Genomic DNA, 14,412 nt, shown 5'->3' on the forward strand with positions numbered 1-14,412 from the left:
TGTCTGTATTATCTGCATAAATTTTGTTGTTTGAACAATATTAATTAAACATAAACAGTCGTTTTTTTGCACATGATTCCCACATTACGTCGAAGTCTGGAGAGTCCTTTCATGCATAGATTCAGGATATACAAAGGATTAACAAAGCATCTTGCATGTATAGCAGAAAATCTCTTTCTTAGGGCAGAACATGCCATCAAAGTTATCTAGAAAACTGGCCAGATCCCATCATAAAGCCAGTGAAACATAGTGAGCATTTAAGCCAGGTATCTTCAAAGGATGCCAGATATCCTGCCCAGGGTGCCATAAAATCCCACAGGCACAGGACCCTGGAGTCCCACATGGGACGCAGACTTCAGAAGAAATATGGTTACGTTTTCAAAGTGGACTCATAACATGAAGATCTTCCCTGTGCTGATTACCTGTTGTTGCTCTGTGCCCTGCCTAAAGGCTGGTTTCTGTTAACCCTTTTACACCCAAACACCACCGTGGTGTGGCTGGCCAATAGCCCCATGACAAACATTTTTTTTTAATTATAGGAAGTGTGCAGTGAAGAAAATACATAACATTAAATGATGGACATCTGAACACTACAGCAAGTTAACACAAGCATATAATAAGTATAATAAACCATTTTGTAAAAAACAAAGCATGTTTATTACATGTCATATAAAAAGTTTATATACAACACTGGAGCTTTACAAGTTCACATTGAAAATTTAAATAACATTTAATTGACTGCTTGATAAAGGCTACTTTCCTGTCCGTCCTCTGCTTTGCAAAATGTCAAATGATGGTCTGGCACAAAAGATATAACAATACCATGAATAACAGGTTGGGACATATGTTAAAATTGTCATTTGAGTTTCTCATCATCTCGACTTCCAATTTTACCATTACTGGTACTGGTTTTAATAGAAAAACATCCTTTTTCACCTACTTTTGGTTAGTCTCTTCAGCTGCGCTTTAGGATTAGTACCCTAATGGAATGCATGAGTGACAGTTGGATTCAACCATGAACCAAGTTCCAATGGCAGAGTACAATGTCAGTGCAGGTATGCATGCAGCCAATGCCTATACATGGCACATGCGCAGGACCTGGTACAAGCTGGCAGCTGCTGAGTATAAAGTAGCGATCAGTAGCAATCAAGTAGCGATCAGTGAAGCAAACTTAGCTTGCTTCATTGGTCACCGAATAAAAATAGTGGTATGTCTTAGGCATGGGCCAATAAATATATACTGTGCTTGTGATTTCACTAACAACAGTGACAAGATCCTTAAGGAATGTAAAATGGCATAGCTGTTACTGCTAGAACTACAATTAGATTAACCATTATTCAGTTAATTAATTCTTTCAGCTTCAGAATCATTGTATGGCTTTTAAACTGAGAAGAAACACTTTATTAATATAATAAAACATTAATATGATATTGAATTGTGAATAATGACAATTGCTTATTAACAACTGCTGTTCATTGAACAGCACCGAATTATATCAAGCATCAAATAACTCCAGAGAATCTCACGGAATCAGTGTCCTGCACTGACAGAGGTATTGTTAACACAAATATCACGAAAATACATTTTAAGTACTGTGTGTATGCATACTCTCACTATGAAATGGTTCAACGCTCAACAACCAAAGATATCACGTAGGAGTTGCACACTTGAATAATTTGGCAACACATATACAAAGGTGAAGGATTCAGCTCTGGTCATTTCTAATTAAAGTGACCCTCTGTACTCTGGCAATGTTCAGGAACTGCCCTGAAAAACCAAATGTATATTTTTAGGGCCACTGGATAATAAGGACATGATAATAAGGAGAACAACATATAACTGGTAGACCATGACAATGTTGTAACTGAAAAATGGTTCTTTGGATACAGTATGTGTCCACTGATGGAAAGTGTTGTCTTCCTTGGTATGCTGAGTATGGACCAGACTTCACTGTAAGAATTGAGTGTCTCAAGAGTCCATCCTCATCGTAATGCATTGGCAGATGTAGGTGTCACTGCACAACTGAAGAAATCCTGGCTGATCCGGCGTGGATAACTTTCCAACACACGTACCTGGATTGGGTCAAACTTCCAATAGTATTGCCCACGCAGAAAGTACGCAAATCCTGTTTAAGTGTAAAGGCCAAAGATTATTGTGAGAAACTGAGCGCAAGTTACACATACCAGCAACAGACTAGTTACTGTTATAGCCATGGCTGTCTGGTAGGTGAATACATAGAGTGATGAGTATTGTAATACACAATAGACAAATAAGAGGAGGAATGGATACTTTGTAGAAGAGATTACTGTAAGGGAGAATCACCGTTGTTGAGCTCTTACCTTGTTCATCCTGAAAGGCTGCATCAATACTGGTAGGCACTCCTCTCCAATCCCCCATGCTGCGTGGATACCCAATTTCTACACGCCAAGTATCTGGGTTAAATCTCCAGTACTCTGCACCTCTAAACAGGAAGACTTTCTTGTTCTTGTCAGTACCCCATATAAGCACAGCTTGGATTTGTGGCACAGAGAGACCAAGGTTTGACAGTGGATGAGGGCCTGAGGCCTGTAGCTTGCCATCAAATACCCAAAACTGAGTACCTTGGGATAAAGAGGAAACATAAAACCTGCTCAGATATGGGCTATCCATATTTCAGTAAGACATTGAAACTGTCCCTCATAACAGATAAATACATTGCAATGTTTGGGTCTGGATGTTAAATACTTTAATGAATAAAGAAGTCGTTGAGTGACAATTGGCAGAAGGTTGTAGTTAATGGTAAACATTCAGAGGAAGGTTTTACTAGTAGGGTGCCTCATTATTTGTACTGGGGCCCATTCTTTTCTTCAGAAACGTTATTACAAGAGGTCATAATCTAAAAAGGGACACATGATTAGATGCATTTGCCCATGCTGAAATAAAGACCAAGTATTAAACTAGATGGGCAACACAGTTCATATTTGCTGTCACTTAGCTGGGTTGTATGTTCTTAAAACACTTCCCTATTTTATTTACCATGAAAGAACCAGATATTCCCTGCAGAGTCTTCAAATGCAGCATCCACAGTTTCAGGGATTCCTTTCCAGTGTCGTGAAGCCAGCGCTGGGTATCCACTCTGCAATTTCCCACCTCGGAGACGCCACACATAACCAGACTTGAAGAAGAATAGTTCGCCACGGATTGCAGAAACTGCATCAAAACCTGTGTAACAGGCATTCGGCTAGAGGGAAAAGACAGGGGCATTCAATGTACTGAACATTATACAAAATGGGCTACAGCTTACTAACTCATATGACACAACAGCAAAATAAAGTGACAAAGACCTTGAAAGGCACTGCACGGTAACTGGGTGGTAGCAGTAAGAAAATGTAAGATCCTAAGACAGAGTTCCTTGAGCCTCAAAGAGGTCCATTTAGGGCCAATGAGCCTCTTCTTCTATGTGAATTGTCTGGTCTCATAAATACAAATAAGACTCAATAAAGGATGGACTACTCCTTCAGGTCCAGTGATACCATGCCACCTACAATCAGGGGCATATATAATGATACCCCTGGGCAAGTCTCTCTTAGTGTCCCTACCATCACCACTCAAATCTGCTATGCAGACCTTTTCCATTGAAGGTGCTTCATCCATGCAGTTTAATGGAGGTGAAGGTCTGTGCCGCCGCCGGCACTGATATCTGCACTGGCAATGTCTCATGTTTTGTGCTCCACTTGATGCAGGTCTTTAGGATATAAAGTCATAATATAAAGGTGGAAAGGTGTGTGCTGATGGCTGCATAGACATCCGCCTCCATCGTGCTGTGTAATGGTGGCACCCTAGTGTGGTGCATCCTATGCACCCACCTTAATGTGCCCCTAACAGATATTAAGGAATCATGTAGGCTACTAAGCTAAGCTTGTTCCCAGGACAGCTGTTTTTTTTTGCCCAATGTTAAAGACAGCTTTGCAGTTAGTTCTTATCTCACCTCTGAAGTAGGGATCTCATTGCTCTCATTCTCTGGCTGCTTGGGTTCAGGCTTAACAGTGGGCTCTGGAGTTAGTGGCCGTGGTGCACCATATAGGTACTGAATGCCATGTTTGTCATCTGCACTGAGGCTGAGAGGGTAGCGGAATGTGTAGAAAGGAGACATCAGAGATTTGGAGACTGATGAATGTTGCAAGCCCAACACATGCCCAAACTCATGAGCAGCTACCTGTAGAAGATCAGTACCTGCAACAGGAGTAATGGAACTGAGACATGGACACACAGGGATGATAATGAGACATGCTGTCATTCAAACCCAGGACCATAGTCAGTAACACATGACCAGCAGTAGAAATCTTTAAGGTTGCGTGGTCTGTTTAGGTCTGTTTATAAGAATCAGATTCTCACTTCTAATATATGGCACTTACCTAAGTTGCTCCCTATGGTCCAAGCTTCATCATAGTCAAAATGTACATCTCCCTCTCTATGTGTCTTTGGAAAAAAAGCATGTGCCAGTATGCCCCCTGGGCCATCAAAGGGCAGATTGTCACCATGCCAGTACCTGTAAAAAACATTTGTTTACTAAACAAAAAATCTTAAATATGACCTCATTCTTGCCATTCCATCCACTGGAGATGTTATAAAACAGAAAATACCAAGACATTTGTTTTGGGATCATCACCCATTTGCTCCACCCCCCTTGCTCAGAAATATGCCTTGCCAACTCAAGTCCAAATGGCAACCAATGCTACCCATCCACAGAGAAAGTGTCCAGTATTTCCACCTGCATAAAACAGCATACATGTGTTTTGATTTCTGACCCCAAAGTATTAGTTGCATGCATTTATGTATCATATTATATAAAGTATTGAAGCCATAAAAAAGTAGCCATGCCAATTCACTAGTCACACTGCATCTATATCATAGTCTATAGAACCACAGACTTCATCCTCAGCAGCATATTCATATTCTGAGGAGATAACGAAAATGAGGCATGATTTACAAGACAAAAAAATGTCAGCTTTTCTTGCAAAACATCATCACCTCTTCCTCTTTCAGTTCCAATGATCAGTTCTTGGCCCTCTGCTGTTCTCTCTTTTATGCTTCATCTCTTGGCAAACTAATCAACTCATTTGGCCTCCAGTATCATCTCCTGATCTCTTTTCATCTCTTATGTCCCGTATTACCAACCGCTTGTCTACTATTTTCATGGATGTCACAAGGCTACCTGAAACTTCCCCTGAAGCTGCAGTGCTTTCACAGGAAGTAATTTTTATTTATTATACTTTTTCACGTGAGAATTGGGTTTTCTTTCACCGTATGTTTGAGGTCTCACAGAAAAAATACTGTCTAGATGGGCTATATAGCTGTTATCTGTCTTTAAATTCTATTCTTCTATGTTTAAGAGATGGACATTGAAACTTAAATAATACTGATGACATTTAACCTGTTCATTCCAGCCCAGTATGAGTGTTTCTGAGACTCATATATTTAATATTGATTCTTATGACAGTTGGGTAAATATAAACTTAATGGAATTATTTACACCCACAATTAGATTTGTGAAAGCATATCACCCAACAGTGTACTGGGACACTGAGAGAGGGGCAGATGTGCCCAATTCCTAGACACCGGAGAATGAAATCAGGACCGCGGGTTTGTAGATCCGAATCTCACTGAGCTCTACCTCTGTCTCTTTTTCAGGAGCTTGGCGGGATAGAGTGGCAAAAATGGGACTGTGCCGTGCAAAGCGGGACAGTTGGGAGGCATGGCGAAAGAGGTATTTGGACTGGTCAGTTTGGACTTACTGAATTTATTTTTATGTGCATTTATTTACCTCCACTGTCAAGTCAAATATTGCAGTAAACCAAAACTGTAGGATTAGGATTGTTCGCAATCAGCAACACAGAGTGTGTAAGTGGGGAAATAGAAAAACGTACAACTTCTTTACAGCAGGAGACCTGGATGCTAATATTGAGTTTGAAGAAAACTTACCGTGTGAAGTCAATTATGATGTCAGCACGACCTTCAAACACCTCTGTGAAATTTAGAGGGGTCACATCGCTCCATACTTTCAATGCTTCTGCAAGTGTGCGTCTAACTTTTAGTTTGCTGAGCTGCCATGGGAAGCGGATGATCCTAAAATATTAGTATTGCTTTGTCACATTAAGAGAAGAGAGTGTCACAAATAAAGTGAATAAACATGTAAATAAATATTCAACGGAATTTAGATTAAAACAAATGATAATACTACATAACAGAAGAAATAATAGATTGGTTGAGTCACAAGCAATATACAGATTTTGTATCTTACTTACATTGTTATATTATGTCAAGGAGGATCATAAGTGTGCTATGGTTATTATGTTAAGTTTATTATGGAAATTTGTCTAATGATTAATAAAATATGCTTGTATCTGTTCTTCATGGGAATATGAACATCGCATTGTTTTTTTCCATACAAGATTTCCTGTTGTTTAGCATTAGTTTCTCATTGATCATATGTTTTATTATATATTTGAATTTCTATTTTTACTTTATTGAGAATGTGTCCAAATACAAAATGTATAAAAAATGTAGCACACAGTATTCGAGTTTAGGTAGAACAATTCCGTAACAAGAATATGGCTAAGCTAAAGAAATAGATATGGTGAGAAGGTATCTTACTTATATGTCAAGTTGGTCTTGTCCCAGCGTCCACCAGACAACACAAAGCGCTTCTTGCGATTACGTCCATTGAAGGAATCAGGAGGGAAAGGCATGTCTGGTACACCACAGCGAGGGGGATTCACAGAGTTTTGAGCACTGAGCAGTCCCTTTGTGCGAGGCTGATAGATCCATGAACGGGACTGCTCCTTCCAGGTCTGGTCCTGTTCATAAAACCAATTATAGTTACAGTTTTAGTTTGATGGACTGCTCCTTTAGACACTTTTGCATTGATATTTGGTTTAATTTTATTTAGAATTCCCCACAAATTAATACAAGAAGTATTGTAGGCAAAAAAAGGCAGCTGAGCTGGAGGAACACCACCACCATGTTTAACTTTTAAGCTATGTTAGCAAGGAAGTGAATACAGTATCAGAAACCTTGTTTGCCTAGGGTACTAAAAAAAGTCTAGAGGCAGCCCAGGGTTAATATTGTTAACAATTCACAGATTCCCCATGGGAAAGACAATTTCTTTTTTATGGCTGTTCCTTTCTGGATGTTTGTAGTAGTCATAGCTTGTACATGTTTGGTATCACTTATTGTAATGGGAGGCTCGTTCTCTGGATACGTAAAAATATATACTAAATTTAGAAAATGTCAGCAAAGCAGAAAGAAGAGAGTTCTGTGAGCTGTACAAAGATATATAGGACATGAAGACACCTAGTGGTGCCACTATGAGTAACTACATGAAATCCTCATTACAGGTTATTGGTTCATTATTTGAGAATGATATACTGTACATGCATATATAAACCCCCTAAAAATGTCTGGGTAATTCTTATGAAACAAATACGTGCAATTTAACTTTCACACTGTAGCATTAATATTTTTTAAGGATTATTTTATCGGTAATGCCTTTGGAATCACACAATACAATTTATTGTCTGGCGTTATATTATTTAGTAAATCTTGTAATCTGGGGTTAGGATGAGTGACTATGTTAAAATGATTTAAATGTACTCGTTTACAATTGATGAGTGTCATCTGGTATTTGCCGTAGGCTACTCGTTTCTGTGCTATACTGAAAGATTTCTGTACAGAAATATATTAGGAACAACATGTTTAGCTACTTCATGATCCCCAGGTGGTACACAATCATCTGGCCATAGTGCAGTGGAAGTGAGCAGTCTTGCATTAAAGTAAATTGCCACATTCTGTCATCCTTAGTGTCTTCTTCACTCCACTAGATCACCTGGGATTGTACAGTAATCCTTAAAACAGAATAGTCCAATAGAGATACAGGTGAACATACTCTATTCAATAACATAAAACATGGCACATTCAAATCTTGGAAAGCTGGCATCACAAAAAGATGAATACAAAGCACAGAAGTTCATTCTAAAGTTCTTGAGGGGCAAGGAGAGTTCACAGAAGTTTATGTAGCAAATACCCCATTCTAACCCACAAAGACATGCATAAGGAGTGAAATCGAGTGTCAGAAACTGCATGTATACTACATGACCAAAAGTATGTGGACACCTGACAATCACAACTATATGAGCTTGTTCTACATCCTATTACAAAACCATGGGTGTTAATATGGGAAGGCTTTCTACCAGATTTTGGAGTGTGCTCATGGGATTTTGTGTCAATTCAGCCAAAAGAGTATTTGGTCAGGCACTGATGTTGGATGAGAAGGCCTGACCTGTAATCCAAAGGTGTTAAATGGGGTTAAGGTCAAGGGTCTGTGCAGTTTTTTTCACAACAAACTTGTCAAACCATGTCTTTTGGTACCTTGCTTTGTGCACAGGGACACAGACATGCGGAAACAAAAAAAGGGCGCAGATACTGCTCCAGAGTCCAATGGAGGTGTGCTTGAAAACTTATTTCATGAAACCTCAGGCGCACAGTGCTTGTGGTGAGTGATGCTACAGAAGACTTGGTAAAACCATACTGCTTTGTGGCTGAGTTGTTGTTACTCATTGCTTCTTCCACTTAACAATAATAACACTTACAGTGGAGCAAGGCAAATCTAGCAGGACAGAAAATGTACCAGCTGACTACTGCCCATGTTTTCAACCAGCCACAACAATATGATCATATATTCTGCTTAGTAACATTGTTTTAAACATGCACTAACTGTGGCTATCCCAGACCACTTCTGTTCACACTGGCGTCATGTTGCTCTGCCTTAGGCAAAGAGATAACATATATTAATAATAGTTGTCATGGAACGGAGCTAACTACGACTACTATAATACCTACTGGGCTTTTCAGCTGATTTGCTTGTCCAAAAAATAGTAGACAGGAAAAACAGAAAAAGAGAGTATATGGCTTAGATAAATCAAAGAAAATGGTAATGCGACACAATGTTAATATAAATTTGCCAAAGAATTATATACTTCAAGTTATTGAGACAGTGGTATATTCTGACCTAGGCGAGCTGTTCGGGGGGACAATAACCAGGGGTGCAGCAATAACCGGAGGGGAGCAGATCATATGATGTTTGTATGACGTCATATGCCAACGTTCCGCATAAAGTATGGTAGCCACTGTGGCAAGTGGTGGGGGTTGGCCAAGATATGCGACTTACACAAAGAAGAGATCTATATAACCTTGAATAAAGCTATGCTTTTTTTCAATTTTTCTATCTAACACTGTACAAATCTATAACAATAGAACTTTTGTTCTATTGTTGATAGCATGTACATACCTGGACCCTCACTTGACAGTCATCCACTGGAGGGCAGTATCTCTCAGACAGTCACACTGCAGGCTGGTGTTACTAATTGGGTGAATGCATTTTTCACTGTCATACTCAATGACTGCAAGGAATTCTTTCTCCTTTTAAATATGTTGAAATTAATCCCCCTGCTGTCTTTGACTCCCTGGTAGTGAATAAGTTAAATGGTCTGCTGGTCTCTGGATTTTTGCAGACAGGGGGGTTGTGTCTCTGTTTGTTTTTAGTGACCAGGAGACATATTTCTTGCCCTAAGGATTCAGTTCATTAAATCCTCAGTTTCTTACTAAGGATCTCCTGAAACCCCCACTTGAATGTTTCCAAGTTCCTCCAATTCAAAGTTTGCTATCAATCTAAAATGCTTCATAAACTAACTTAAATATATGAAAAAAGGAAATATTCAACAACTATTTGTTGTTTATAGTAAGAATAATGTATCAATAAGACCAGATGAGGACTGATCCTGAACATTCAGGGTAGTGGACATTTGGGCAACTATGAACAGGTGATCTTTTTTCTAAAACACGTTTGTGTTTTGGTTATACTTATGTTTACAAAAATGAATTATTATGCTGCTTTCACATCCCTCTGGGGAACATTGGACATGGACATGTATTTGCATACCAATAATGGAACAAGTGAACAAAAATGTAGTTTAAAAAGCTCATAATGTGAGTGGTGCATGCTTACAATGCCTTTTAGTACACTGTCCATTAGTTTATTGATTAAGATAATTGTGATTTTAGATTGCAAGCTATAGACAGTATGAGACTGGGGCACTAGAGTTGATTAAATCAGAATAAACATTATTATCACATGACTTAACATTTACCAGCTATAACCAACTCAAATTATTAAGAAAAAGCTGCTAGAGTGTATGGTTTCCTACTTACCTGTGTCTTTTACGAGGATCTTTGAGGTATACACACTCTATATAGACAAAAGTATTGGGACACCTGACCATTATCTCTCCTCCAAGAAACCTTACAGTTACCACAATGCAGGCAGGTAAAGTTCTTCTGGCATCCGCCAAACCCAGACTCGGTCATAAGACTGCCAAACAGAGTTTGATTCATCAGTACACAGAACATGTTTCCACTTCTCCAGAGTCCAGTGGAGGCGTGCTTTACACCACTCAATCCGACGCTTGGCATTGTGCTTGGTGATGTTAGGCTTGCATGCAGCTGGTAGGCCATGGAAACCCATTCCATGACGCTCCTACTGCACAGTTTTGTGCTGATATTAATGCCAGTGGACGTTTGGAATTCTTTAGCTATGGAATCAGCAGAGCGTTGGCGATTTTTATGCACCATGCGCTTCAGCACGCAGTGACTCCGCTCTGTGACTTCCGCTGCGTGGCTGAGTTGCTGCTGTTCCAAAAGGCTTCCGCTTTCCAATAATACCACTTACAGTTGACCGTGCAATATCCAGCACAGATGAAATCTCACAAACTGAATTATTGCAAAGGTGGCATCCTATCACAGTTGCACAGTGATGTCACAGCCTCCATAGCGTATATAGGCCAGTTGGGAAGATCAAGTCTCCCTTGTAACAGGCCCATTGTGCAGCTCAACACCTGTGGGCTTGGTTGCCAGAGAGGGTGATCTACCCCCCCCCCTGGTTTTGTATCGTGGGGCACCCCTGGATATGTTGCTGTACTGTACATATCTGTATATATATATATATATATATATATATATATATATATATATATATATATATATATATATATATAAGCATACCATATATTTAGCAAATTATTATTGCTGTCCCACTCCCACCCTTTTCTCTATATTGGTGGTCCAACGTTCCCATTTTCTTGAACTTGGTTTTCCTTTCTCCAATTCATTTTATTTCCCTCCATTCTTTCCTCTCTAACCTCCTCCAGTGAAATTTCAATCTGTACTATGTTTTCAGCTCCTGTTTATACGGAGTATAAACATTTCAGAAGATCGGAAATTACTTAGGAAAAGAACACAGAACCCATCTGGAAGGCCTTCACGTTACCAAAGAAGTTATTAGCGCACCATTACCTTGTGTTACCTCTAGCTGGACCATTATACAAATATAACTAATATCATTCAGCCAACCTTTTATGGGAGCTGTAACAACCGTAAGATTGCTACTGTTGCCAAGCATTGCACCATGAAGAAACTTCAGACCAGTGCATATTGAACTACAACTTTAATGATCCTTGATGCAGATTAGAACTAGTTAGAGCTGTGCACATTAAAACACCTCACATGGGCCTTAGGGCCAGCCCTAGAGTTTTTATACAGTCTGATACAGTAATAAAAACAGCTCATTTTCCAAAGCAATTACGTGAATTCCTTCAAGGCAATTACTGCATTTTTATAAATATATGGATATTTTTTTCTTTCCAAGATCATTGGCTGTATCACACATTCCAGATAAACCTAATATTATTTGTACCTTGGCACTATAGGGCCAGCAGCCGCCAAACTACATAAGTTCAGCTGATAGCTGTACACATGCAGCCACACGTCACCTCTTTTTTTTGTGGACAGTGGCAAGCATGGGCTGGAGGGAGACTCTGATTTCCCCTTATTGGCCCAGGAAAGTGAAAAATCAATGAAGGTGGGTAGGTGGCCACCACTCCTGCCTGCCTGCTTCTGGACCTGCCCTTGAGGGCCTCTCCTGCAGCAGGGTGTTTGTACAAGTACAGACAGACTCCATTTTTGTAGTGGCAGAGGGAGATTCTCAGTTCTAGGATCACCCATTAAGAAGTTCCTTTTGTACACATATTGTAATCAGTAATAGTGAAATGTGCATGGCTGTCTGGAAACGAGAAACAAGTTACTATATCGAGATACCCGAAGAGCAGTAGGAGTTGAGATACTCTGTGCAAGTAGGAGCTTTGAAGAGTCAGTGTGTGTGTGTGTGTGTGTGTGTGTGCATGTGTGTATGGGGGGTTATCTTTGTATGAATGCATGTGATTTTCCTTCTTGAAGTGCACCTATCATTAAAAAAATGATAAGGTGTCGCTTTCTAGGGGGTCAGGTTTTACCAATGCATTGTGCTAAACAATTGATTAGGAAATATAATACATTAAATTCTCCTTTTTTCTTGTTATACCATCAAATGACATAGGTGTGCACCCAACATCCTGTGCACCATGTCACAGAATTCTGCACATATACATACAGCACCTTGGTACCTATACTAGACATACACAAAACCCAGAAGCATTACCTGTATACCAAATACTCTATGGAATCTGCATTACTTGGAATTCCCAATATCAGGTTGAATGAAAATGTGAAATGTTTCAGTCTGTGTATATGTGCTGGTGAAAGGCATTAAGTGCATCCATCACGTTCAGCACTGATATACTGTAGAGAAAAAATGCCAGCATGCAGATTCCAAATCCTAGGCAGCTGACAGTACAGAAATGCAACATCCCTTATACAAACAGGCTCTGCCAGAGTCATCCTGCGGCTGTCGCACCCATCCAATCAGAAAATCCTGTAAGAGAAGATCTACAGCACATCCCTCCCAGGTGCAAACATCTGCAGACACGACTATACATTGCCCACCAGGCCAAAAAAAAACTTTCAAAATAACCATTAGTTTCTTTATGGGTGCTGTTGAGCTTAATAACTGCAAACATACTGGTCCTTAAATAGAAGTGTGCTAGATTGTTTTGCTTTTAAATTACCAGCTGGTTTTACTTCTGGTCATACCGACAAGTATAAAAATAGCAAAAAAAAACTGAAAGACAAAAACCTTGTGTAAAAACAGTTTTAACCCTGCATAAATAACCATTGTAAGAATTGATGGGCAACAAATAATGTTATTTGGTATATAATTGTAATATATGTTACCAGGAATGGGCCTTCATAGCATAGAACATAAGGTAACTGTGTAGATAAATATATGATGAAACATTTATGAAAAATAGGAAATATTCCAAAAATATCGACTGTGAAAAGAGGAGCCAGGGACAAATGTAGTAGTAGGAATACTGTATCAAAAGGACCAAATGAGGACCAATCCTGAACATTCAGCATAGTGGGCATTTGAGCAACTATGTACAGGTGATCTTTTTTCCTAAAATGTATTTATGTGACCCTTGACTAACTACAAAAAATAATTATTTCTGCTTTGAGTACCCTCTGGATATTTTTGTGAGTTTAGAGAATATTTGACATGGATATGTCAAATATTCTCTAAACTCACAAAAAATATCCAGTGGTGCATGCTTACAATGCCTGGAAGTACACCGTCCATTAGTTTATTGATAAATACAATTGTGATTTTATATTACAAGCTACCGACATATTTATTACATTAGATCACATTTACCATCCCTAATGAATACAAATTATTAAGAAAAAGCTGTTAAGAGTGTACAGTTCCTCTGCTACTTACCTGTTCCCTGTAGGGGGATCTTTGAGGTAGGGGGACTGCCTGTACCCCCAGTAGGTACAGAGCTGGAAGGATGATGAGCAGATACATTCCGAGAGCTAACCCAAATTCATGTGAGTTTGGAGAAAAAAAGGCACTGGGTATTCCTGTGTCTCCTCTTATTAGGTTTCGTTCTTCTTAATGTTCTTTGTTTATTTCTTCTTGTGTTCTTTTGTCTTTCTTATCTTTCCTGTGTCTACCTTCATTTGTCTGTGTTCCTAATTTCTGTCTGCATGTGTGTGGAGGAGCTGTCCGGTGCCTGTCAGCCAGCAGAGGATTCCTGCTGGGGATTTATACTCCTCTCTGTCTTTTGTTCTCTCTCTTCACTTTTATGGCCTGAAGTGACACATCTCAGCAGCATCACGTGCTGGAAGTTTTGGAAAGAGAGAGAGGGAGAGAGGGTTTGACTGAGGAGAGGGATACTGTTGGGGAGGGGATATATATATATATATATATATATATATATATATACACACACACACACACACACACACACAAAGAAGCAAGAGGGAACACCAGGACGTTCAAATCAAAAAGTTAAATGTTAGTTATAGATATAGTGTTTACATAAAGAAATTCAATATTTCAGTCCCACCTGGGGAGTTGTATCACTCTTGATAAGATAGGACTGA

At 39.3% G+C, this 14,412-nt stretch overlaps 1 protein-coding gene across 1 annotated transcript; it reads right to left on the reverse strand.

The window, feature by feature from the left end:
* Nucleotides 1-1,686: 1,686 nt before the first annotated feature.
* MMP11 (matrix metallopeptidase 11) lies at nucleotides 1,687-14,154 on the reverse strand. The gene is made up of 8 exons (XM_053470767.1): nucleotides 13,745-14,154; nucleotides 6,634-6,836; nucleotides 5,962-6,105; nucleotides 4,395-4,528; nucleotides 3,968-4,212; nucleotides 3,016-3,220; nucleotides 2,340-2,600; nucleotides 1,687-2,125 (listed from the first exon to the last, which is right to left on the reverse strand). Exons 1-8 carry the CDS (start codon nucleotides 13,829-13,831, stop codon nucleotides 1,983-1,985), a joined length of 1,422 nt encoding a protein of 473 aa, XP_053326742.1. The 5' UTR covers nucleotides 13,832-14,154; the 3' UTR covers nucleotides 1,687-1,982.
* Nucleotides 14,155-14,412: the final 258 nt, after the last annotated feature.

The sequence above is a fragment of the Spea bombifrons genome, chromosome 1 (assembly GCF_027358695.1).
Source record: "Spea bombifrons isolate aSpeBom1 chromosome 1, aSpeBom1.2.pri, whole genome shotgun sequence".
NCBI classification, from domain to species: Eukaryota; Metazoa; Chordata; class Amphibia; order Anura; family Pelobatidae; genus Spea; species Spea bombifrons.